Below are 25,199 nucleotides of genomic sequence, written 5' to 3'. Positions count from 1 at the left end.
AAAAAAACGGATTTGCTAAATCTCATTCGAATGAGAAACAAATTGGTCTCATTCAGTTTTCTGACCGTCCGATCCACCCGCGCCACGATTCGTGTTTCGTCCTGGGCGAGCTGTTTTGTTTGTTGGGCCTGAAGCGACACGGGGGAGCGAGTTGTTTGTTTCGGGCTGGGCCGCCCCGTTTTTTTGTTTGTGTTTGGGCCATGCTTTTAGAATGCGAACGGTCTAACCCTTTCCCATCGACCTGCAGCTGTTGTCACTCTCCTCGCGTCTCTTCCCCTTTCCCACCGGCTGCCTTCTTCCCCAGCAACGGCGCTCTCACATCTGATTTCAGTGTAAGCGTGGAACGGCTTGGTGGCTTCTAGCGAGAGAGATGGCAGGGGAGGCCGGCGATGTGAGTGTTCGTCTTCTCTTCTTGTTCTTTTTTTTAGATTTGTTTTTTGCATTCTAGGGTTTGTTCCTCTGTTTTTGTTTTGAGGTAGTTCATCATTATCCTGATGGTGGTTGGGGGGGGGGTGGTGTTTTATATGAGCGACCTACGTTAGGGCATGTTCGGTTAATCCCCACCGCAAGGGGATTGGAGAGGAATGGATGGATTTGAGGTGGATTTTGAGTTGTTGGGGATTTAATCCCTTTTCCAATCCCCTTCAAAACCCTTTTGAAATGCTATGAAACCGAGCAAGGCATTAAGAGGAATGTTGTTGAGTGTGGAATGCACACGTTTTTTTAGAGTGAAATAAAATGTTTTTTGATTGTGGCCATAGGTTCAGATCATGCCCCTGTGTGTAGTTGTGCATGTTCATATAGCTGCTGAATAGTAAGCAGACTAGTTTCAGAGCCTGCTGTTTAGTTTTTTTGTGCTCATCTTTGTTTAGATTCTTGATTGTTGTACTGTATGTAGCAGATAGCACCCATATTGCAGACTAGAGTTTTCTGTTTGTTCGTTTTGTTTTTGTATTTCTGAATGTATCAGCTAGCATTTCAGCTTTTGTAATTTAGAGTATGTACATTCATAGCACGCACGTACGTACGGGGGAGTGTCGTACGTGCTGTCTGTCGTTGTTGTTGGCTTCACCGTGCCGCCGTGCCGTGAATCTTTCTTCTTCATTGATCTGCATCTAGCGGCTATGACTTTCCAAGTGTGCCCGCCTTGCTGGAAGTCTGCACCCTTAACTGTCAGCCACGCATTGCACGAGGGTATGTGCCGGTGCGTGCCGGTATGTGCCGGTGCGTACCGAGTTGAGTGCCACCTTCCTCTGCAATCCAGGCCAGGTGTGCCCTCCCATCACCCGCGCTTACTGAACCCAATGATATGAAACTAACCTTGCTATCCAGCCCGGTCACTTGGGTGGAGTTGGTGCACTATCCAGACCATGAGCCTTTGAAGATATCCAAGACCGGCTCCTCTCCAGCTGCCGACATTGAGTGCAAGTTCCTGCTGACATTGAGTTGTTTGTTTTTGTTTTTTTCTGAATGTATCAGCTAGCATTTTCAGTTTTTGTAATTTAGAGTCTGTACATTCATGTACTTCTAGCTCATTTATATAGGGCAGCACTTCTAGGACCCAGTTTGTCATCTTCAGTTCCAGTCTGTGTTATCATTCATTTTCTTAGAATCGCGAATATAATTCTTCCATTTGAGATCATGGAAGTTATTTTTTTGCAGTGGGGATACTGCAAAACTTCTGTTTGTGGAGTTCATTCAGCAGAACTTCTGTTTGTTTGTTTTTTTGTCCTAGTATACGGGTGTTTTTTTGTTTGAGTAACTACGACGCCTACCGCTTTCTCTTGAATATGATTTCACACATTGCTGTGATTCTTTATTCTTCTTTTTGGGCTTTTTTGCCTGAAGTTAGAACCATGCATCTGCGGCTGTTCTTTTTCCATCTTTCTGTTTAGTCTTGATAAGTACTCTAGAATCTTATTCACACATCGTCTGGAATTTTGTGGGACATCGGCTTGAGTCTGTATAATATCCACAGTTTAGTAAGCTGGACTTTTATGTTTATTGTTCCTGTCTGACAACGCCTTTTTTACCCGGTGTCTGATTTGTGCTGGAGCAGGCCCTTTTTTTTGTTTAGCCTCCTCATGCATGTATTTCTAGAAGCTTAGTTCGGTGATGCCCAGAGCAAGAGGGAATGTCTCAATTATTCTCATGACCAAGTTTCTTTGCATTAATAAGCGCAGATACCAAGTGTAATTATAGAGCTTTTGCAAATTTGCTTGACTAAAAGAATACTTGTTTTTTTCTTTTTCTCTTCTCAGGTTTTTTCTTGTGAGCTATGTGGGAACTTTTGCCATGGTAGTGCTGACAACAACTTCAAGATCGACATTCGTGATGAGTTCCTGTCTAAAGCGGTAATTGGGCTGATTTTTTTTCCATGTGCAATTTTTTTCTTTTTGCTTCATATCAGCTTTTTCTTTAATAAGTATGTCAATTTTGTATCGCTGTTTAGAATGTCATCGTCGGTGATGACATGGGACTGGGGAAGACCATGCAACTAGGGTTTCTAGCTAATTCATTGGTTATACTGTCAGATCATTGATTTGTTTGTTCTTTCAGAATAGTTTGGTTGATTACGTCATTACTAGTTCTGTAATATCATAGTTTTTTAACGATTGTTATCCTGATTGTACAAGTTACGGTCAGAATGCTTTGCGTATTTTGCCATGGATGGTCGCGCACTTTGTATTCAATGATGTCTTTTTTATTTTATGTACAGTTTCCTAATTATATTTTCTTTTGTTTTTACATTTTTTGCAGACTGTCCCATGAAATGCAAGAGTCTACGTCAATGGTGTTACCGGGGACTACATGCGTTTTGAAGCCCATGGACGCAAGTACTCTGTCGACATTGTGAAGGGGGCACACAGGACCAGGATCAAGGGGAGTGGCCGGAAGAAATTCACTTCTGACTTTTCTATTCAGAAGGGTGTTGTGGTCATTTTTGACTTGGACAGGCGTCCCCGCCAGGCATATGTTGTCGCTCAAAGTGTTGACTTGCACACAGACGTGGATGAAGAGATGATAGATGGAGGCATCTCAGATGTGGATGAAGACGGTGGCAACATAAAGATCGAGTATACAGGGGGTCTAACTCTGAATGATGCACAACAGGACATTCTCAATGAACTGGTGCTCAGCTTCAAGTCCAAGTTTTTAGGAGTGTCTTTTGTACACTGTCTTACTACAACTGACACTCAAGTTGGACAAATGGTATGTTTTGTTGTTTCTTTTTTATTAAAATTTTGCTTTTTGTGTTTACTTTATTTTGTTTATATGCATTCATTATTTTCTTAAATGCATGCAGTTTTTGTTGCGTTTGCTTTCAAGCTTTTTTATTTTCATGTTTTTTGTTTTGTGTTCTTTGTTGTCGATACAGAAAGTGCCAGAGAGGGTTGCTACAAGCTTGAACATCCCTAAAAAAGGGTTGGCTTGTGTTCGTCTAAGCAGTGGGGAGGCAAAGACTCGTGTTGAATACAGCACGTCTACTGATGGACGTATAGCTTTCAACAAAAAGCAGTGGAGGCGTTTCCTTTCAAAGACTACCCTGGAAATCAATGACTGCATCTTCATGTTCTTCAAGGCCAGCAGCAAGTCTTGCATGAATGTTACTGTTGTCGTCAGCAAGCTTTAAGTTTCACTTTCTTTTTCGAGAAGCTATGTTCCTAGTTATGTAGTATGCTGATGCAAAACATCGCTGCGGTCTTTTGTTTATGCGGTTGACAAGAACCAAGTAACCCCCCCGGCTCGTCGTTTGCGATGTTTTATTATCTATGTGTGTTTCAAAACTATGTGGAATATGTGTTTCTCGTAATGATAAGTGATGTTATATATTTTTCATCAATATGTTTCTTTAGGAGTAAAGGCGTTTATGTTTTTTTTAATGTTTTCTTGTTATGATTTGTAACGATAAACACCCTTTTGCCTGTCTGCACTATACATGCAATTTTGTTTGCCCGGTTCCTTTTTGTAACAAAAATATTGTTTTCTCATAGATGCCTTATTTTTTGCAAGTAGTCATCTTTGAAAATCGTAGGTCTAAGAGAGTGCGGTCAAGGTCGTAGTTGAAAGTCTACCGTCTACTCACAATTTAGGGAGAGGGAGGGTGGGCGACTATGTGTTTTCTGTATGAGCTTGTTCTTTGAAGATTGTTCTTGAACATACCGAGTTTGCAAGTCAGCCATCAACTAGCAGAGTGTGTGTCTTGTTGAAGGTCCCCAGTTGTATGCGATCCATCAACTCACAACAAGGCGGAGTGTGTGTTGTTGATGGTCCCCAGTTGCAAGCCCACCATCAAATGGGAACTAGGAGGGGGATGGGGGAGTGTTTGTGTTTTCTCGAGGGGCCCCATTTTTTTGCTTGTTGATAATTGAGGCGCAATTAGGTGTGTGCCTGTGTGTCTTTGTTGGTCTCCCCAGTTGCAAGTTACTCATCGACTCGTAACTAGGGTGTGTGTGTGTGTGTGTTTTTTATCTATCCATGGCCCCCCAGTTGCAAGTTGACATCGACTCGCAACTAGGGTGTGTGTGTGTGTGTCTGTGTTTTGTCGTGGATCCCTAGTTGCAAGTCAATAATCGACTCGCAACTAGAAGTGTGTGCGTGTGTTTGTGTTTTTTCAAGGGCCCCCAGCTACATCTCAACCACCGACTTTGTAACTAGGGTGTGTGTGTGCGTGTGTCGAGGACCCCTAGTTGCAAGTTATCCATCGACTCGCAACTAGGGGGTGTGTGTGTCTTTGTGTGTTTTATTCGTGGCCCCCAAGTGTAACTGGGGCACCCAGTTGCATCTCAACCACCGACTTGTAACTAGGGGGCGTGTACGTGTGTTGAGGACCCCTAGTTGCAAGTTGCCCATCGACTCATAACTAGGGTGTGTGTGTGGGTGGGTCCCCAGTTGTAGTTTACCCAATTGAATGTTGATAACCAACTTTGCAACCACAGGTTGTGTGTGTGTGTCCCCAGTTGCAAGTTACCCATCGACTCGCAACTAGGTTGTGTGTGTGTGTGTTTTATTCGTGGCGTCCAATTGCAAGTTTACATCGACTCGTAACTAGGGTGTGTGTGTGTGTGTGTGTGTGTGTTTGTATGCGTGTGTTTTGTCATGGGTCCCAAGTTGCATGTCAATAACCGACTCGCAACTAGAAGTGCGTGTGTGTGTGTATTTTTGTCAAGGGGCCCCCAGTTGCATCTCAACCACCGACTTGTAACTAGGGGTGTGTGTGTTTGTTGAGGACCCCTAGTTGCAAGTTGCTCATCGACTCGCAACTAAGGGGTGTGTGTGTGTTTTTGTCGTGGGTCCCTAGTTGCATGTCAATAATCAACCCGCAACTAGAAATGTGTGCGTGTGCGTGTCTTTTTTGTCAAGGGGCCCCCATTTGCATCTCAACAACCGACTTTTGTAACTAGGAGGCTGTGTGCGTGTGTCGAGGACCCCTAGTTGCAAGTTGCCCATCCGACTCGCAACCAGGGGGATGTGTGTGTGTGTCTTTTTGTCAAGGGTCCCCAATCGCATGTTGACCATCAAACTCGCAACTAGGGGGGGGGTTGTTTGTTGAGGACCCCTAGTTGCAAGTTGCCCATCGACTCACAACTAGGGGTATGTGTGTTGAGGGTCACCAGTTGCATGTCAAGCATTGACTCGCAACTAGGGGTGTGTGTGTGTCTTTTTGTTGAGGACCCCTAGTTGCAAGTCGCCCATCGACTCGCAACTAGGGGTGTGTGTGTGTTTTGTTGAGGACCCCCAGTTGCCAGTCGCCCATCGACTCGCAACTAGGGAAGGGTGTGTGTGTGTCTTTTTGTTGTGGGTCTCCAGTTGCAAGTTCCCCATTGACTCGCAACTAGGGGGGTGTGTGTTTTGTTGAGGACCCCCAGTTGCAAGTTGCCCAACGACTCGCAATTAGGGGGTGTGTGTGTTTGCTGAGGACCCCAGTTGCAAGTTGACCATCGACTGCAACTATGGAGGGTGTGTGTGTCTTTTTGTTAAGGGTCCCCAGTTGCATGTCAAGCATCGACTCGCAACTAGGGGTGTGTGTGTGTTTTGTTGAGGACCCCCAGTTGCAAGTTGCCCATCGACTCACAACTAGGGGGAAGGGTGTGGTGTGTCTTTTTGTTGAGGGTCACCAGTCGCATGTTGACCATCAAACTCGCAACTAGGGTGTGTGTGTGTCTTTTTGTTGAGGGTCACTAGTTGCATGTCAAGCATCGACTCGCAACTAGGGGTGTGTGTGTGTTTTGGTGAGGACCCCCAGTTGCAAGTTGCCCATCGACTCGCAACTAGGGGAAGGGTGTGTGTGTGTCTTTTTTGTTGAGGGTCTCCCAGTTGCAAGTTCGCCATTGACTCGCAACTAGGGGGTGTGTGTGGTGTTTTGTTGAGGACCCCCAGTTGCAAGTTGCCCATCGACTCGCAATTAGGGGGGCTGTGTGTTTGCGGAGGACCCCCAGTTGCAAGTTGACCATCGACTTGCAACTATGGAGTGTGTGTGTGTGTGTCTTTTTGTTAAGGGTCTCCAGTTGCATGTCAAGCATCGACTCGCAACTAGGGGTGTGTGTGTGTTTTGGTGAGGACCCCAGTTGCAAGTTGCCCATCGACTCGCAACTAGGGGGAAGGGTGTGTGTGTGTCTTTTTGTTGAGGGTCACTAGTCGCATGTTGACCATCAAACTCGCAACTAGGGAGGGTGTGTTTTGTTGAGGACCCCTAGTTGCAAGTTGCCCATCGACTCGCAAGTAGGGGTGTGTGTGTGTCTTTTTGTTGAGGGTCTCCAGTTGCATGTCAAGCATCGACTCGCAACTAGGGGGGCCCTTAGTTGTAAGTTGCGCATCGACTCGCAACTAGGGTTGTGTGTGCCTTTTTTGTCGAGGGTCCCAAGTTGCAAGTTGCTCATCGACTCGCAACTTAGGGGGTGTGTGTGTTTTTATTCGTGGACCCAGTTTGCAAATTGCAAGTTGACCATCGACTCGCAACTAGGGAGGGTGTGTGTGTGTCTTTTTGTTAAGGGTCCCCAGTCGCATGTTGACCATCAAACTCGCAACTAGAGGAGGGTGTGTGTTTGTTGAGGACCCCCAGTTGCAAGTTGACCATCGACTCGCAACTAGGGGGGTGTGTGTTTGCTGAGGACCCCCAGTTGCAAGTTGCCCATCGACTCGCAACTAGGGGGAGGGTGTGTGTGGTGTGTTTTTTTGTTGAGGGTCACCAGTTGCATGTCAAGCATCGACTCGCAACTAGGGGGGCCCTTAGTTGCAAGTTGCCCATTGACTCGCAACTAGGGTTGTGTGTGCCTTTTTTGTCGAGGGTCCCAAGTTGCAAGTTGCTCATCGACTCGCAACTTAGGGGGTGTGTGTGTTTTTTATTCGTGGACCCAGTTTGCAAATTGCAAGTTGACCATCGATTCGCAACTAGGGGGGGTGTGTGTGTGTCTTTTTGTTAAGGGTCCCCAGTCGCATGTTGACCATCAAACTCGCAACTAGGGGGAGGGTGTGTGTTTGTTGAGGACCCCCAGTTGCAAGTTGACCATCGACTCGCAACTAGGGGGGTGTGTGTTTGCTGAGGACCCCCAGTTGCAAGTTGCCCATCGACTCGCAACTAGGGGGAGGGTGTGTGTGTGTTTTTTTGTTGTTGAGGGTCACCAATTGCATGTCAAGCATCGACTCGCAACTAGGGGGGCCCTTAGTTGCAAGTTGCCCATCGACTCGCAACTAGGGTTGTGTGTGCCTTTTTTGTCGAGGGTCCCAAGTTGCAAGTTGCTCATCGACTCGCAACTTAGGGGGTGTGTGTGTTTTTTATTCGTGGACCCAGTTTGCAAATTGCAAGTTGACCATCGACTCGCAACTAGGGGGGTGTGTGTGTGTCTTTTTGTTAAGGGTCCCCAGTCGCATGTTGACCATCAAACTCGCAACTAGGGGGAGGGTGTGTGTTTGTTGAGGACCCCCAGTTGCAAGTTGACCATCGACTCGCAACTAGGGGTGTGTGTGTTTTGCTGAGGACCCCCAGTTGCAAGTTGCCCATCGACTCACAACTAGGGGGGGAGGGTGTGTGTGTGTGTGTTTTTTTTGTTGAGGGTCACCAGTTGCATGTCAAGCATCGACTCGCAACTAGGGGGGCCCTTAGTTGCAAGTTGCCCATCGTCTCGCAACTAGGGTTGTGTGTGCCTTTTTTGTCGAGGGTCCCAAGTTGCAAGTTGCTCATCGACTCGCAACTTAGGGGGTGTGTGTGTTTTTTATTCGTGGACCCAATTTGCAAATTGCAAGTTGACCATCGACTCGCAACTAGGGGGGTGTGTGTGTGTCTTTTTGTTAAGGGTCCCCAGTCGCATGTTGACCATCAAACTCGCAACTAGGGGGAGGGTGTGTGTTTGTTGAGGACCCCCAGTTGCAAGTTGACCATCGACTCGCAACTAGGGGGGTGTGTGTTTGCTGAGGACCCCCAGTTGCAAGTTGCCCATCGACTCGCAACTAGGGGGGAGGGTGTGTGTGTGTGTGTTTTTTGTTGAGGGTCACCAGTTGCATGTCAAGCATCGACTCGCAAATTGCAAGTGTGTGTGTTTTTTATTCGTGGACCCAGTTTGCAAATTGCAAGTTGACCATCGACTCGCAACTAGGGGGGTGTCGCGTATTTATGTGTTTGTTAAGGTCCATAGTTTTTGCGATTCTACCATCAAGCCACAACCAAGGACGAGGCGGAGAAGTTGCTAGCCGAGGATCGACTTGCAACTAGGGGGAGGGGGAGGGGAAAAATTGTTTTCTGTACGAATTCTTATTTTTTTGCAAGTCAACCACTGAAAATCGCAATTTGAGAGGTGCCGGTGTGTGTGTGTTTGTTGAGGAACGTTTTTTCAACCAGTTCCAAGTTGATGCTCGACTCACATTCTTTTTTTACAACTATTTTTTTGATAGATTTTTTTCCTTTTTTTAATGGAACAAAACAAATGATTTTTTACTTTGTAAACAAATATTTTTTTTGTATCATTTTTTTTCTTGCATGGTATGATCTCGTGTATGTTTTTACACACAACAACCTCTTGTGTAGGAGCACAAAGGACGTTTTTTGAATTCTACTGTATTACTTTTTTTCTGGAGGGTTTTTGTGGAAGATGTCCAATGTTTTTGCAACGGATAACCTCAGGTTGTGCGGCTCTGCTTCTATCTTTTTTTTGGCTGGCACTGTTTGAATCGGTGGGAGAGAGAGAAGGGGGAGACGGGGCGAGCACATCGAAGACGATGGCCTGCGATGTCGCCGCCGACGAGCCACCCGCCATCCCCACCGCACTCGACATGGCCCCCGCCGTCTGCCCCGTCCAGGAGCCCCGCGCGACCGACAACTCCCCCGCCGTCTGCACCGTCCGGGAGCTCCGCGCAGGCGACGCGCCGTCCGCCATGGGCAGGGGCCCCGATCTCTGCGCCGGCGACACTGAGCATGCGGCACACGATAGAGTAAGACCAAGCCCACATCACGCTATCTCTATGATGTTTTTTTTCGTTTGTATGCGGGGTTCCAGTTTGGTTCCGCTCCGTTCAACTCCGCGCCGCGATTTCGTTCTGCAGAATGCGTCGCCTCGCCGTGATTTTTTGTGTAGGTCACGTTGGAGTAGTGGGTTGGGCAGCAGAGGGATGAGGATTTCGATTCATTGAGCCAGGAATCTCTATTTGATAGATGTCTGTCTCTGTTAGAGAAATTGTATGGCAAGTATGAATTTGTTAGATTCAGAGTGTGGTTATGCGGCAAGGGTGGGTGCTTTTTAGGTGTTTCTCCCTATGAGGGGATTTCTTTGGTGATCAAAGTGTTTGAACAGACTAGCTGTTTCGCTGTTTTGATTGGCTTATGTTTATGGAACATTTTTTTTGTCTGTGTAGATGAAGGGCTTGCACCCTAGTTGAGATGGCCGAACTTCTAGTCTGGAAGACCATGCATGCTTCTTCTTTTTTCTCAGTCAGCTTTGGGTATAACAAACAGAGCCAGCATACTACTTTCAGCTTTGATGAATTGTTCAAGCTTGATGAAGGGCTTGCACCCTAGTTGAGATGGCCTGATCAGTTGAGGCTATTTTTTGGCAAGCTTGATGAATTGTTCATCAAATTAAGTCATCCCTAGTATATATATATATATCAGTTGTCTATGCTTTGCCTTCTTCTTTTTGTACTTATTTATACCTCTTTTGTGCTTAAATAATGTTCTAATTGACTGAAACATTTTCAATTTTTATATATCAGTTGTCCATTTTTTTGTTAACTGTTTTTGATTGGAATCAAGCAGATCATGCTAAAATAAATCTGGTCCCTTATTCAAACCAAGGTAGCTGACGTAGTCGCGTAGCGACAGTACTTCTAATTGATCAGTAGGAGTAGGTCAGCACTGGTGTTGTAACCAGATGTGTTCCATGCTTCTGGGTAGTAGTTTATGCTTCTTTAGTTCCTGATGTTTTTGGTTTAATTAGTAGTGTATTTTTCTGAATGTGCACCCTAACTTTAACTCAGTTCTTTTTTCTCAATGTTTGGTTTAGTATTTTTCATGTGTCACCATGCCACGCATTTTTTGTTTGATTTTTGTAAGTTTTAAGAATGTGCTTTTCAGGAATGTTTTTTGTCGATGCTTGATTTTGTAAGTTTCAGAGTGTGGGATTCAGAATGTTAGCACACAGTTTTTAGATGTTTTATTAACAAACCCAATGGATCTGAATGTATGACAATTCTCTTTTTAATATACACAAAAACTCAAGTTGCCTGAGTGAAGCTGAGTGTGCCTCAATGACATATAAGAGTGTCTACAAGTATGTTTATGTTTTTCCTTCAGCTTATTGCTATGTAGACAGTATATTCGAATGTACACAATTAACAAACTTGGAGTTTTTTCGCTGGCTGCTCATGTTCTGGTTTGGTGTTCCATTTTCACACTATGTCTACTAGAGACTGTTTTTTTATGCATTTTTTTTGCTGCTGCTCATGCATTTTTTGTCTAAATGTTTGTTTTATCTTAAACAGGAGCTTTTAAGCAAAGATACAAATCCTGACCTTTTGGAGACAAACAACAGTAGCCAAGAACATGATTCAGGGGATGACATCATGAATGACAAACATGAACAAAGTATAGTGGATCTGACAGAAACAGACGCATCTGACGGCATGCTGTTTGACGGCTTGAGAAGAATTGTAATTATGCTTTGAACTAGTAGAAGCTAATTTTTATTTTTGTGTGTCGTTTTTTGAAAGTTCAATTTTCCGACAGAAACTTTCCATTTATTTGTACAGTTAGATGAAAGACAAGAGAGGAAGCAGGAAAGGAGTGCTTTGAAAGAGAAAAGGAACAAGGTATGCTTTTTCGTTGTTTTTTCATTTTTGTAACTTCTGTGAGCCATAACCAATTTTTTTTCTAGAGAATAATACTTCTTATCCCCATTTCCAGAGGAGAAGGCCAGAGGAAGGAAAACCCAAACGACACATTAACAAAGAAAGAGCAACTGCATACAGCAGATTTAGCATTGGATATTTCGCAAAGATTGTTGATGTTGTGTGCAAAAGCAATCATAGGATGGAGGTTGTTAGGAACGGTGGTTTTGGATACTTGCTTGAGCTAGATGATTGTTATGTTCCACGGCCATTCGCACAGTGGGTCGCGGACAACATATCCACAAAAGATGAAGCAATTGTACTTGGTGGGAAATCAATTCCTCTCAACCCTGAAGCCGTATCATTAGTTCTTGGTATACCAGCAGGCAGAACAAAGATCACAGTGCTAGACGAGGAGTTTGGCAAAGCGGAGTTTCTATCACTGTTTGGGCTAACAGATCTTCCATCCATAAGTTTCTTCGGGAACAAGATTATAAATGAAGAGCTGCCTGACGACGTTTATCTTCGCTGCTTCTTGACTGTCGCACTAGCAACCTTCCTGTGTCCCACATCCAACACAAAGCCAAGCACCAAATATTTGGGAGCACTTGTGGATGTGTCAAAGTCAAAAGATCTTGATTGGTGCTCTTTTGTCCATACATGGAATATCGCCTATGTCAAGAAGTACCAAACAGACAAGCTGAAGCAGAAACGGATAACAACCACTTTGGGAGGCTGCATTTATCAGCTAGCAGTATGCGCCTTCTTTTTGTTTTTATGAAACTTTTTGTTAATTTGATTTTATTTTATGAGCACTGTGTTCTCATCAAACATTCTCAAGGCTGCATTTGTATTTTTGTTGTTTATTTTGCAGGTTCGGTGTCTAGACTTCAACAATTTTGGATCAATAACAATTCCACCAGCACTACCCAGGGTTTGTTTTTGGAAAGGACAAAGCATTAAACATTTCAGTGATATGCTAATTGGGAAAGATGGATTATATGGAGCTCTTCAAGTAATTATCATACTCTGCTATTTTTTTGCCTCTGTTTTATGCGTATCTTTTTGGTTTCTTACATCTACTCCTTTTTTATGTTTGTTTATTGTTTTCCATTTTTTTGTCAGATAAAAGATGAGGCAGAAACTTGCTATGCAGAAACTGACGGTGCATGGGCAAGCACCGCCAAGAACTCAAACATCCAAAAAGCTCTACAAAGGGTCTTAGGCAACTCTTTTTCAGATAAGGTAAAATGCATGAGAGTTGGTTGAGAGAGCAATTTCAACAGTCAATTTAAGCTATTTTGGTTTCCCCTTTTTATATTTTTTTTGATTTATTTTTGTGGAATTTTTTTCTGCTTGTTAGATCAAAGAAGATATATTCCTCAATTTCCAGGAGCGTGTAAAAGATCAAAACCTGACCACTTGTCTGATAGCAAAACAAGTGTTGCTGGATACTTTGAACATTGTCTCTTCTTCTTTTAATGGCTCTCAACATACAGAGAAGTTAGAGTCATCCGAGCACTTGTACTTGACATCCGACAAAGATAATTGGTCTGGCAGTACTATTAGAGTTGATTCTAATGGGATTGAAATTGGCAGTGGTATGTTATTACAGCATTTTTTCTTGTTCTAATTCATGTTGTGTTTTCTGTAATAAGACCCCCACTATATTTGTGGGAGATCGAAGAGGCAGGAAGAAGAGAATGAAGACGAGTACACAGCAGTCAATAACTTCAACAAGTAAGGATGTATTGTTGCAAGATAAAATAAAGGTATTTTTGTTCTTATTTTTTAGTCTTTTTAAATCCACATTTTTCGTGTGTAATTTTCAGTTCATTTTTTTTCTGTACCAAATTTATGACTATGCCCATGGTCACACCTCCAGCAAAGCACACCTGAAGTTGACACACAAGGAGTCAAAGCTGAATTGCAACCAGTACCATGGAATGGTCCTATAAATGAGCACAAACATCAAGATGAAATGGTTAGTTTCATATAAAAACCGAAGATCTAACATTTTTTATCCTTTTTTCTTAATTTTTTGTTATTTAACATGCAACTCTGTAAACTAATTTGCCAGGAAGTAAATTCTGAAATTGGTAAAGGATGTACACATATAGTTGGACAACCGGTGCGTGCTGAATGCATTGCACTGCAACAACAAGTAAGGATGTTTCTTTTTTGTCAACACATTTTTTTCTTTTTTAGCTTGGTGCATATAACTCTGACACCAACCACTTCAATTTTTTTGTTGTGTTGCAGGGAGAAAGCATGAACAAGGTTGGCCCTGCTAAACACAACCAAGACACAAATATGTTGGATGGACATAGCAACATCCTCGAGCGCAGTGTCAATGCTTGTCCTATTGAAATAGAAGCACCACAGAAAAGCTCTAGACTGAACTACATGCTATTATCAGCTAGATTGGCAAAAGCAGTGATGAGCACAACACAAGTTAACAATTCAAAGGAAGTATCCACCAGAGATGTACAGACAACATTCACAAGGTTAGAACATAATACTGTTAACAACAATAAAACACAGGTACACCCCCTGAGGAATTCATTTGACGTTTGTCTTAGTGTCATCATTCAAAGACGTTGTTCTGTCTGTTCTTTTTTTGTATAGACCAACTGAACCTGTGTTTCTTCTATGAACATAGCATTGCATAGACACTAGTACCATGGAGCAACGAAATGAGAAGCAAGCAGTGGTTTTTGAATGTGTGGAACATCAAAACAACATTGACAAAGGTGTTTTTCCAGGGAAAAACTTTCACACATTTCAGAATTACAAGAAGCACTCCTGAGCACGTGTTTCTTGTTTTTCTAAAAAATTTTGACTTGCTTTGTTTCTTCATTTACTTGTGTTTTTGTTCATTTGTTTCAGATCAAAACACTACGAATAATGTCAGCGATTACAAGAAGCGCGTTGAACTTGATATAGATATCAACATAGCACTATCAAACAGTACTGCCTACATTTTTTCATTTTTCTATTATTGATCAGACAATATTTTTTGTCTTTTTTTGCATGCTTTTGCTGGCAGTGATTTTCTCATTGTTTTGTGCCTTTTTTCCTTTTTCTTCTTCTTTTACATGACAACGGGATAGACGATAAGCAACAACATGTCAAAGAGTTACAGGACACTTTGCATCCATTAGATATTGCAAGGCAAAAGTACTTCTTCACAGATGATGCGACACCTAGCTGCAGAATTCTCCCAGACCATGATGATTGTGGGAATCAAATAGTAGAGCCAGAATTGTGGCGCCCATTAGAGATGAACTCGGAAGAATATAATTCTCAAATAGAGGTAATTGTTTCTCCATAGCCCCTATTGCCTTTTTTAGTTGTCATTTTTCTTACACACCCAATTATATTTCTACAATTGTAGGAAGCAAAGAAAAAATATCCATGCAATGCAAGCAAGGATGAGCAAGAAGTGCAAGGAGATTCCTCCATACAGTGTGCGCAGAGACAACCCGTGTCCACAGGCATTTGCAAGTACAGAGACTTTCTTCCACAGTTTGAAGAAAAGGATAGCATCATCAACTCGGTATGTCTTTTTTTCCAAAAAAAATATCTTCGTTTCTCGCTTGCTCTTTTTCTGTTTTCTAATCTCCTTAGTAGTTTCCTGTGTTTCATTATAATATACAACAAAACATTTTTTTTCAGACATCGCCTGTTGCACGCATGTCACACACTTGGGACAGAGCAACAACATGCTACTCCCCAATGGGCAAATGGAACAATGAGAACGCTGAAAGTCCTACACAAAAGCACAAGAAGGTATCATCATTTTTTTGTTATGTTGCTTATGTTCTTATTTCCTCTTTTTTTACTTTTTTTTTATAAATTCTGCTCTCTTTTTTAAATGTGTGTGAGTCTGCCCTCTAAAAGCGTGTTTTTGGTTTCTTTTTTGATTGATTGCTGAACACGTCCTCTCAACATTATTTGCCACTTTGCAGAGATATTCAACAACAACAATTTTAGGGAAGAGGCTTTTTTCAGATGAGTTTGATGAAAATGATGAACAAGGCACTAAACACCAACCAATCCCTGTAAGTGACTACCTACATGTAAATTTGTTGAACAACTTTCTTTTTTATGTAGCTCTTTTTGACACCTACTTCTCTGCAGCATCATCTTTTTTTGCTGTCACACAAACTAACCATAAATTGTGTGTGTTTATGATTTTTTGTAGGTGTCTCCGGATGTTCAAGTTTTGGGGGAAAGATCATTCAATGGTTCATGCTCTAGTATGGTAAACACGGCGGACAATTTATACAACACGAAGCTATCATTAGGCACTTCATCAAGTGGTAAAGAGAATTTGCCTCCAAAAAGGATAACACACCCAAGCAAGTGGCTCTCCTCACCATATGATCACAACGAGAGAGGATCTCTTCAGCCACATGAGATAGAGCTACACAGGGGCATAGTGGCACTAAGCAAAGTTGAACCTCACAGAAGGTTTTTTTTCTACACTTAGATTTTCCACTTTTTTTCCCGTGATTAAATGGTTTCTGATATTTTTTGTTGCCTTCACTAACAATACTGGTTCTCAACCACTTGCAGCAAAGTGGCTGTGTTGATTGACAAAACAAGCCTTTTCCTTGGACAACTTGGCGATTCATTTGGTGTGAGTGGTCACGTGGAAGCATATGTTTTCAACGTTTTCTGTCGGATGCTCTTTCGAGAGAATCATCCAAGGAGATCAAAAACACACTACTTCTTCACTACACTAGGTGTAAGTACAAAGAAAATTCATATCCAAGCACAATTCAACATATTTTCTACATAGGGTTTTTTTGTACAACACTTTACTGGACATCTTGGGTGGAAGATCAATAATTAAATTTCGTTCTTTTTCACAAATCAGGATTATTTTCTTGAAAATTGGAAATCTGAAGAAGGAAGGAGGGAAATGAAGAGAAAAACACTTAGAAGCTTCAATGGAGCTGGGAAAGCATTGCCTCTACACAAAAGTGATCGTGTATGCTTCATTACACCAAACTATATTAATTTTTTTATTTTTTTGGTTTTTATTATCCTTTGTTTTTAAATTTTTGCAATCAAATTGTGTGTCCAAAAAATGCAGATCTTCTTTCCGTCAGTACATGATGAGCACTGGTTCTTGTTCGTTGTTGACATTATAGCAAGAAAGTTTGTCTTCCTAGATTCATATTATGAAGGGAACACACCATTCCACATCGGGATCAGAGATTTGATGGTTAAAACAGTTTTTCTAATCTTTTCTTTTTCTGTTATTTTTTAAATTAAGTTGGTAATGCAACGCCCATTCATTTTTGTGTTCTTAAACATATTCATTTTTCAATTGTCTCTAGATAAACAATTTCATAAAAACATGGGAAGATTCTAATCTGAGAGGAATGAGTTTCAGAAAGTTTGGTGTAGAGTACCGAAACATGCCAAAGCAAATCGGAAGGTAAAAATAAGCTAATTTGTGTAAATATAAATTCAGAAACTACTGTTTTTTCATTTTACTTTTTGATATTTTCTTTAATTTTTGTTGTTAAATTTTCTGCAAAAAAACAGCGACGCTTGTGGGATTTTTGCTCTTAACTGGATGCAAACTTGGGCTTCGCGAAATCCTATGCAGCGACAGTTCACAATGAACGACGTAGCAAACGCAAGGGTCAGATTCGCTGTTGACATTCTATTTAGTATTCACAACACAGAGGATCAAGGCAAAATACTCGTCAAGAACTTCGCATGGTAAATTGGTATGTTTTTACTTCTTCCATTGAAGCAAAGTTTTTCTGCTTTTTTTAGCAATGACTTGTGATACAAAATTGTTTATCTTTTTCTCCTGTCTTTCCAGTTTTTGTGTATTTTTTTTGCGTTTGCCACTGTAAACAAAGTTCCTTTTGTTATTGTATGTCATTTTCAGGTTACTAACTAGTTCTTTTTTTTTGTACTTCTTCAGAAGGTCAAGGAGGCCAACCAACTGCAACATTCTCTGTAATGGATGGAGGAATACTACAATAAAGGACTTTAGCAAGATGATCAAAAACAATCACAAAAGTTAAACAACATCACAAAGTGTCCGATGTACATGGAGGAACGATATGTTTTTTTTCTTTTTCATTTGAAAGCAAATCCAAGTTGTATAGCAGTGTCGTAGAAACTGGTCATTAACCAGAAAAAAATTTGGAATGTCCCATTTTGTTTTCAGATCAATATTGAAACATCGGTTTTAGAGTGTTCTTTTTCTAATTTGTTTTATGCTTTTAAGTCTGATTATTTTCAGTATCCCTCTTTTTCTAAAAAAAATTATGTCGTCTATAGCGGCACTAACGAGAACATTTTTTTGCCCTTGTTCTTTTGTTTCTATCATTTCCCCCCAACATTTCTTTGGTGCAGGATTTCAAAATTCTTTGGCACACGGAATCTACTTCTACACCGCAAGCGAAAAAGTGGATGAAAAAATTTCAAGGAACCTACTGTGTTAAGGTCAGTGTTGCTACCCCAACACTAAAGCAATTTTTTCCCTGGTTTTTGTCTACCAGTCTACTAGTACAACTGAAATTTATAACTTATGCATTTCCTAAAACAGTCTTAAAACAGTAGCAAACGTGCTATCATGCATGAACAATCATAGTTCCTTCTTGTTTTTTGTTCAGTGGCACAACAAACAACCAAAACTTGAGTGCATTTACATTTTTCCAGTCATCACTTGCATATTTTTTTGCCTTCTTGAACTTCCAGCACCCAAATTTTCATTTTTCTTTTCTTGCCTTCCTCCTCGGGTTTGCACCAGCTGGTTGCTTGCCCGTAGATGTCCCAGATGAGGCTGCAATTTTTTTCATCAAAATGAATAAAATGAACTACAAGACCTTTTTGTAATGCTGGAAAAGTTAGGTAACACCAAAAAGAGAAAAGTTTTTGATGCGAAACCTGAGGTTTGTTTGCGACTGACTTTCTCTCTCTGAGCCAAATTGACATCTTCAGTACTTGCAGTACAAGAACTTTTATAATGATCAGGCTTCCCACACCGACTGCATGTGACTTTCTGTTTAGATGCCAAACTTTCCATGAAAGTTTTGTAACGTCCTTTTTGTGGACGCCCTTTTGACACTGCAACATCAGGATCTTGAAGTTTGTCTCCATAACCATCAGGATGCGGTGCTGCATCAGTCTCTATTGTGTCCTTGTCAACATTTGCTTGTTGCGCTTCTGCAAGTTCATCCTCTTTAGTCATCTCATCCAACCTTTGTTGCACCCTTTCACATTCTGCTACAACATACAAATATTTTCTGTTTGTTGATGCACTGTCCGAGGCCATCTCATTGAGCCTGTTGGATAGAAGGGTATACCTTAAGTGTTGACTTCCAGCAGTTAGTTCCAAAGGAACATTGAAACGGATGTCCCGTATGTCCTTTGTATTTTTTGGCCTCCACCTGTCTATGTAATATTTTTCTGGCAGCACAGACATGTTGAGATGAGAAAGGACTCTCAAGACATGGCAACACGCAATGCCATCTTTCTGAAATTTCCCACAGATACAACTGAACAACTGTTGCTGCAAGTTCACAATCACAACAAATCTTCGCGTTCTGAAATCCTTTTCAGCTAGCATTGGTGTCTTGTAGACTTCATATTTCACATTTCTCTCAACCTCTTCAACATGCAAATTCAGCACAAACTTTATCTGCTTTTGGAATCTGTAAAATATCTTCCTGTTGTACATTTTTGCAGCTTGTATCTCAAGCTCACTTCGTGCCCAGAATGTCGGCGAAGTTGTTCTTGTGATAGAGTCTTGCTCCCTCTCCTTATCTTGTATGGTTTCTGAAATCTTCTGGTACTCTTGGAGGAAGCTGATCACATTGTGAGTTGACGTGATGTTGTCCTTGAAAATGGCGTTGGTGCCTTCACTACGCGCAGTAGAGTGAATGAAGGGGAAGAAGTCCGTCTTGAAATACACAGGGACAAACCTTTTCCTTTTCTTCCACATGATTTGGAAATACTTCACATGCCCAATGTTGTATCTCTGGATCATCTCTGTCCACAATTGCTCAAACTCAGCCACCGTCAGAGAGTTGTGAATGATGTCACTGAAATCATCATGCAGTGTTTTATTTGCTGCAAAAGTCCTAGTACATTTTTCCTCAGCCTTCTTTTTAATATGAAACAAACAACGCCTGTGGCAGATATGCGGGAAAACTAAAGGGATAACTGTCTTCATCCCAGCATCCTCGTCTGTTATGATTGTGGACGGAGATTTCCCACCCATGCAATGCAAGAATGTCTCAAACAACCATTGAAAGGTGTCAGCTGTTTCATTCTCTATGATAGAGCAAGCAAACAAACAGTTCTGGCCATGTCCTGTGACACCAACAAAGGGAGCAAATGGGAGGTTGTATCTGTTTGTCTTGAATGTTGTGTCGAAGCTGAGGCAGTCTCCGTACAGCTCGTACATTTTCCTAGAATACCCGTCAGCCCAGAAAATGCACAAAACTTTACTTGCGTCATCAGAGACTTTAGTTGTTTTGAACGCATAGTAAAATTGTGGATCTTCAGCTTGTCTCTTCCTGAAATATGTTAGCACCTGCATCATGTCATTTTGATTGCTCTCTTTGCCAATGGCTGTTCTAACATTGCTTACATGCTTTTTGGTGTAAGGAGTGTTCCCGCCTCTCAAGTAACTTAGGATTGCTATTATTTGTCTTGTTGGTAGCTTCACAACATTGAAAGTTCGGATTAGGAGTTTCTCCTCCTCTGTCATGTAGTTATGAGAACGAAGGTATTTCACTTCTGTGTGAGGACTCAAATCATGGTTGTGTTGTAGGTTTATGGTTGTTATCACCCACTTCTCATCCTTCTTGGTGACAATGAGCTGAGCTTTACACCCTGTTATTGCAATGGTGTTTGCTTTTTTCTTACTTGCGTTGCGATAGGGCTCTTGTCCTGTTTTCTGTTGCCTTGTGTCACGTCGTTTCTTCTTCCTATTCTCTTGTTCTTCTTCATAAATTACTCTTCCTGACCGATTGCACTTGAAAGTTACCCGAGTTGCTGCACTGCCTCCTTGTTTCTTGCCACAATATCGAGATGCTTTGATCACAGAAAAACCAGCAATTGAGGCATACTCATTGTAAAAGTTGTAAGCTGCATCATCCGTATCAAAGACCATGTCCACATGGGGTACGTGATGGCTGCGCACTTCTTGGCTAGCACTCTGAGCAGCTTCTATACTGTCATTTTCAAGGAATATCAGTATATCATCCTGTGTTAATTTTTGAACTTCGCCAGCTGCACCACTGTTTTCTTCTTCTCCAGCAGTTGTAACAGTAATCTCAGAGGCTTTTTGCAACAACGCTGGAGAATGATCATCCTCGGAATCAGAATCATTGTCAGAAGCAATCTCATTTGACACCATAGATGCGTTTTTGTTTCCTCCTGCTTCTGTCTGCATTTCATTGTCCCAGTTCAAATCATTCAAGCTTTCTGAAAAATGGTTGTCAACAAAAGGTTCAAGCTCTATATCATGCTGGTCATCGACTCCAGATATATGTTGAGCTCCACCCCCAGTGTGTGCTTGTAATGGATCTTCTGAAGATCTACTGTATCGCCCAGTTATCATGTACATATCGTTCTGTAGAGAGAGTTTTTTTATAGTTATACACAGCAGTCAAACATTTTTTATTCAGGGGACATAGACACAAGTTTAAGCAGGAAAAAACATACCTCAGTACGAACAAGGCAATCTTCTTGCGATTGTGAGGATGCATATCTAGCACCTTGAAAATTAGAACAGCTCTAGTTAGTTTTGTTTGTTTGATGTTTTTTTTCTTTTTTGGGTTTATTTTCGTAAGTTAATACAGTTTTTATCCACGACAATCAAACAGGAGTATGTTAGTAGAGAACCTCTTCTTCAGCAGCAAGTAGGAGTTGCGTGTATGACATGGGGGCTTCATAAGCGACTTTGTTTGCCTGCATCATTATTTTTGCCAATTTCTTGTAAAACAATCGTAGTGGAATTTTTCTTTTTTTCTTCCATTTTCTCTAAACTGTAAACACTTACAGGGGGTTGGAGCGCAGTACACACTAGGTTGGAGTCACCCACTAAAATATGTGGACCCAGGTTCACAGGCAAGTTTACCTGCACAAAGAAGTTTTAACATTCACAGAAATGTCTACTGACAATTTTCAAAAGCAAGTGTTTTTTTTCAAAGAGCCCAGAAATACCTGTGTATTGCCTTGACTATTGAAGATACCATACATAGCTGCACTCACTGGAATGTTCAGGGCATTCCCTTGTGTTCTGTTCATAGAAGCATGAGGAAGCATCTGATTTTGCATCCAGGGGTGTGTATGATGCAGCCCTTGGTTCCAAGCACCAGAAGTCAGCCACTGTTGCTGCTGGGTATCTTGCCCCCCCTGTGTTTCTATGTTTTCCACATAATAGTAGAAAAGATCAGACATCAAATTTCTGTAACCAAATAACCAGAATAGTACAAGCAAGATTCAGATGTTCATTAAAATTTCATTTGCTTTTTTTGTAGGCACTAACCTGAGAACCAAACAGAGAAGCTCCATAAGCATCAAGAATAGCTGGAATCGATGTCAAGAGTTTTCTTTGTCAGGTATATGAAGGATGCAGCACCTAGGAAGAAAGCTCCTTGTTTTTTTTACGAATTTGCAGCTATTGGGGTTGTTCTGTATTCACTTTTGTTTTTTTCCCTTTTTTGTGTTTTTCACAATAGAATTCTGAAGAATACAAGAACAGAGACAAGAATCCGAGATCTGGAGAGGGGAGAGGCGTGCATACCCTGGTGAGTGCTTTGTGCCCTCTGATCTCTTCCTGCATCCATGTTTTTGCGTGCTGCGATGAGGGTTTGTGATTTTCGTGGATGGGGGCTGGCGGCTGGGGCTGGAGGAGGAAGGAGGAGAAGTGGGTGGGTGTGTGCCCTGGCGGCTTCCTCTACTCACAAGCTTCCTTCCTCTGCTCACATTGCCATTTTGGAGGGGAAAGGTGTGTCCCCTGGCGGCTGGGTCTGGAGGAGGAAGGAGGAGGAGTGGGGTGGGTTGGGGGTGAGGGTTTGTGATTTTCGTGGATGGGGGCTGGGGCATGTGCTGTGATCAGGAGAAGAACAGGGAGGAACAAAAAGCAACGAAGCTCTTTTGCTCCTGTACAGCGAGGCCCGGGCTTTCTTTTGTCTTTTTTCTGCTTTTAGTCAAAAAGGCCCAACAAGGACAATCAAAACAAACAACCCAAAAAGGCCCACAACCTACAAATAACAACAGAACAAAGGGCCTGGATTGTATTCGGCCCAATAGGGCTTTGTGCGGGGGAGAAAGGAGCCTGGCTCGGGCGTGGCAGGTGATCGGGCTGAGACAAATAGATTCGACTGAGACCAATCTATTTCTCAGTCGAATGAGTTCCAGGCGCTCCCTTAAAAAAATGATTTTTTTGGGACAAATCTACAGAAACAAAAGACCTTTTCACTTCAAATCGAGTCAAACTACTTCAATTACATTGGGGTGGGTCTAACAGGTTTTCTGTTACTCAATTTGTGTAGATGATGAAATCCCAGAAAGATAAATAAGCATCAGGACCATATCTATAAAATTATCACTAAACATGCAAAGCGTGTCTAACAGATCAGGACATGCAGATTGGTTTGAAACAAATACCATCACAAGCGTCCCTTCTTCCTTACATGCATACTACTCCCTCCGTACCAAATTTTTTGTCTTATATTAATTTAGATACATTCATACGGATGTATCTAAGAAAAAAAAATTAGGACGAAGGGAGTACATTCTTGTCGTACGTCGTCAGGCATTTTGCAAAAAAATCCCCCTATTTCTAAAACATTAACCCGCAGTCCTACTTAAAGTGAGTACTAATGGATAACGTTTCGTTTTTTGCAAAACACCCCCTACTACCACCGGCCACCTCCACCACTTATCCATTGCCATCGCCGGCCACACCCCGCTGCTTGCCGCCGGCGTCGACGCCGCAGAAGCCAAGGCAGTGCGTCGCTGCGGGCGTCCACGACGCCCTAGACCAGGAATGGGGCGAGGCATGACGGCGGGCGTTGTAGAGCGCGGCGGACCGAGGCGTCGCGTCGGAGGGTGATAAGGCGGCCGGCGTGCTCGCTTGGGGCGAGGCGTCGGGCCGTTGCAGGTGGCGCGGGGGCCGGGGCGGTGGTTTGACGGGCGACGCGGAGGAGGTGCGTCCTGGAGCCATCGACAGCGGCTGCAGCGGAACGGCGTGTCCACATCTTGCTTAAGGGGCTGCGGGCCGTGGGCGGCGCCGTGCTCGCGCGCGAGACCCGTCTCTGATTTGGATCGAATTTCAGTGCAAGATTCGATCTCTTCTCCTACTCATCCTCTTCCGCGTCGAGTCTGGAGCATGAGTCGCCACCGAACGCCGTGCACCATGCTCCGCGCTGCTGCCTGCGATGCCGCGTGCAGGAGCGCGCACCGCCGCGTGTCCTGCTGGCTGTCGACCACGGCCGCCTGCCGCCCGCGCCTCGCCGGGCGCTCCCGCGACCGCGCTCGCTGCACGACGCGCGCCCCGCCGCCTGCCTGCCTTTGCTGCAATGTTTTTGGCCTCCAGCATCGACTATTGGCCTGACCTGCAGCGAGGAATCAAGGAAGCCTACAGGGTCCTGAGCCTCGGTGGAAAACATCAGATGGATCTCTCTATCCATTGACGAGGGAAGATTTCTGCTTGTGTTAGGTACTGTACTATACATTGCTAATAATCTCTATTTCCGTGATCTGCTTCAGTACTTCAGGCTATGGATTGCGATTAATAGGATTCAGGTTCAGGGGAATACTGAAGACACATTTGCCTGGCGCTTGTCACCGTCAGGCTGCTATTCTGAAGAATCCAGCTACAAGATTCTATGTCAGAGCAAGGAGTGTTTTTGTCTTGCTAATGCTATCCGGAAGAGCTATACATCAATGAATTGTAAAGTTTTCATCTGGTTTTCTCTCAAGTACAGGATATGGAAGTCTGACCGCAGGGTTTCCAGGGGCCTACAGGCGACCATCTCGCCGTGTTCTCTCTGTCTTCAGGAGGATGAAACAACGGACCACATGCTTGTTCATTGCGTGCTCCCAATCCCTCAAATACAATGCTTGAATGGTGGCACACTTCTAGACTGCAACTCCGTAAGAACAGAAGGAAGGGGTTTGATTCTCTTGTCATGCAAACTTTCTGGACGTAATGCTCGTGTCTTTGGTAACAATCATCAAGTATTTCCTGAAGCTAGGGTAGGACATACTTGCAGGAGCCAGAAGTTTAGTACTAATTGAGTAGGAGCAGTTCCCTGTAATTTATGTGTTTTTTTCCTTTACCTGCCCTGGATGATGTTTCTGGGTATTGCCTTGAGTAACACCGGAGTATAATAGTATGCATTTTGTGTACTATAAAACATGTAAGATTTCAACCCTCATATTGCTCAAAAGTTTGAAATTTGCAATTCATAAACTGTGGCATACGACGGTGAAAATAATTTCTAACCACGTAAAATCAAATCAATCGAGATAAAGAAGCATCCAACTCCAAATCACTGTCACCAGGCGAGATAAAAAAGAGAAATGTTTCGGAGGATCGGATGGCCTGGGCGAGATAAAAATTATGCCCCCACCCCACCCCACCCCACCCCACCATGCGAGGCTGCAACGTGCCATAGATTTATAGGAAAACTAAGATTGACGCGACAACGTCTCCAGATAAAAAAAATCTGGTCCAGAAGAAAACTAAAGACCGAATTTTTTATTTATTTTCATTTTTGCGAGAATTATACTCATTTGGTTGACCCGTTGCAACGCACGGGTATTGTGCTAAAACTATATATATTCGTGTTCCCATCAAAAAAGAAATTCTTTTGTTTATTCTG

At 42.7% G+C, this 25,199-nt stretch overlaps 3 protein-coding genes and 1 long non-coding RNA gene across 6 annotated transcripts; 3 read left to right on the top strand and 1 right to left on the bottom strand.

The window, feature by feature from the left end:
* Positions 1–246: 246 nt before the first annotated feature.
* LOC123049310 (uncharacterized) lies at positions 247–3,840 on the top strand. The gene is made up of 4 exons (XM_044472244.1): positions 247–391; positions 2,262–2,354; positions 2,761–3,213; positions 3,380–3,840. The coding sequence occupies exons 3-4, from the start codon at positions 2,812–2,814 to the stop codon at positions 3,632–3,634; spliced, it is 657 nt and encodes a 218-aa protein (XP_044328179.1). The 5' UTR covers positions 247–391; positions 2,262–2,354; positions 2,761–2,811; the 3' UTR covers positions 3,635–3,840.
* A 5,300-nt stretch (positions 3,841–9,140) lies between these two features.
* LOC123053074 (uncharacterized) lies at positions 9,141–17,550 on the top strand. Of its 2 annotated transcripts, XM_044476465.1 has the most exons (25): positions 9,141–9,426; positions 9,847–9,933; positions 10,972–11,139; positions 11,239–11,298; positions 11,393–12,070; positions 12,191–12,331; positions 12,442–12,561; positions 12,680–12,917; positions 12,997–13,088; positions 13,202–13,300; positions 13,397–13,480; positions 13,579–13,860; positions 13,979–14,069; positions 14,206–14,286; positions 14,430–14,632; positions 14,714–14,875; positions 14,995–15,108; positions 15,288–15,380; positions 15,524–15,792; positions 15,898–16,069; positions 16,202–16,315; positions 16,421–16,552; positions 16,668–16,768; positions 16,879–17,066; positions 17,270–17,550. In XM_044476465.1, exons 3-24 carry the CDS (start codon positions 11,053–11,055, stop codon positions 17,060–17,062), a joined length of 3,597 nt encoding a protein of 1,198 aa, XP_044332400.1. In that variant the 5' UTR covers positions 9,141–9,426; positions 9,847–9,933; positions 10,972–11,052; the 3' UTR covers positions 17,063–17,066; positions 17,270–17,550. The 2 variants fall into 2 exon arrangements, with proteins under 2 accessions (XP_044332400.1, XP_044332399.1); XM_044476464.1 differs by lacking the exon at positions 9,847–9,933 and having other exon boundaries at positions 9,146–9,426.
* A 354-nt stretch (positions 17,551–17,904) lies between these two features.
* On the bottom strand, positions 17,905–21,720 carry LOC123053075 (protein FAR1-RELATED SEQUENCE 5). 2 transcript variants are annotated; one of them, XM_044476466.1, is made up of 6 exons: positions 21,529–21,720; positions 21,365–21,442; positions 21,208–21,273; positions 21,028–21,080; positions 18,241–20,935; positions 17,905–18,136 (listed from the first exon to the last, which is right to left on the bottom strand). In XM_044476466.1, exons 5-6 carry the CDS (start codon positions 20,927–20,929, stop codon positions 18,063–18,065), a joined length of 2,763 nt encoding a protein of 920 aa, XP_044332401.1. In that variant the 5' UTR covers positions 20,930–20,935; positions 21,028–21,080; positions 21,208–21,273; positions 21,365–21,442; positions 21,529–21,720; the 3' UTR covers positions 17,905–18,062. The 2 variants fall into 2 exon arrangements, with proteins under 2 accessions (XP_044332401.1, XP_044332402.1); XM_044476467.1 differs by having other exon boundaries at positions 21,208–21,442.
* On the top strand, positions 21,491–24,752 carry LOC123053076 (uncharacterized). Its single transcript, XR_006425358.1, has 3 exons — positions 21,491–21,706; positions 21,846–21,926; positions 22,047–24,752. It is a non-coding gene; the product is annotated as an uncharacterized lncRNA (long non-coding RNA).
* Positions 24,753–25,199: the final 447 nt, after the last annotated feature.

This window comes from Triticum aestivum, chromosome 2D (assembly GCF_018294505.1).
Source record: "Triticum aestivum cultivar Chinese Spring chromosome 2D, IWGSC CS RefSeq v2.1, whole genome shotgun sequence".
Classification (NCBI taxonomy): domain Eukaryota; kingdom Viridiplantae; phylum Streptophyta; class Magnoliopsida; order Poales; family Poaceae; genus Triticum; species Triticum aestivum.
Note: the sequence above shows the minus strand (reverse complement) of the source record. Positions and strands in the feature narration are given on the sequence as shown.

What these genes read in the sequence shown, in the direction of transcription:
- LOC123053074 (XM_044476464.1), top strand. Translation starts at nt 9,214, where the DNA reads ATGGCCTGCGATGTCGCCGCCGACGAGCCACCCGCCATCCCCACCGCA. An exon ending in GCAACTCTTTTTCAGATAAG is followed by an intron (nt 12,562 to 12,679) that starts GTAAAATGCATG and finishes TCTGCTTGTTAG; the next exon opens with ATCAAAGAAGATATATTCCT. An exon ending in TTAACAACAATAAAACACAG is followed by an intron (nt 13,861 to 13,978) that starts GTACACCCCCTG and finishes CTATGAACATAG; the next exon opens with CATTGCATAGACACTAGTAC.
- LOC123053075 (XM_044476467.1), bottom strand. Translation starts at nt 20,929, where the DNA reads ATGTACATGATAACTGGGCGATACAGTAGATCTTCAGAAGATCCATTA. An exon ending in CAGTCGCAAACAAACCTCAG is followed by an intron (nt 18,137 to 18,240) that starts GTTTCGCATCAA and finishes AAAAAATTGCAG; the next exon opens with CCTCATCTGGGACATCTACG.
- LOC123049310 (XM_044472244.1), top strand. Translation starts at nt 2,812, where the DNA reads ATGCGTTTTGAAGCCCATGGACGCAAGTACTCTGTCGACATTGTGAAG. An exon ending in ACACTCAAGTTGGACAAATG is followed by an intron (nt 3,214 to 3,379) that starts GTATGTTTTGTT and finishes TTGTCGATACAG; the next exon opens with AAAGTGCCAGAGAGGGTTGC.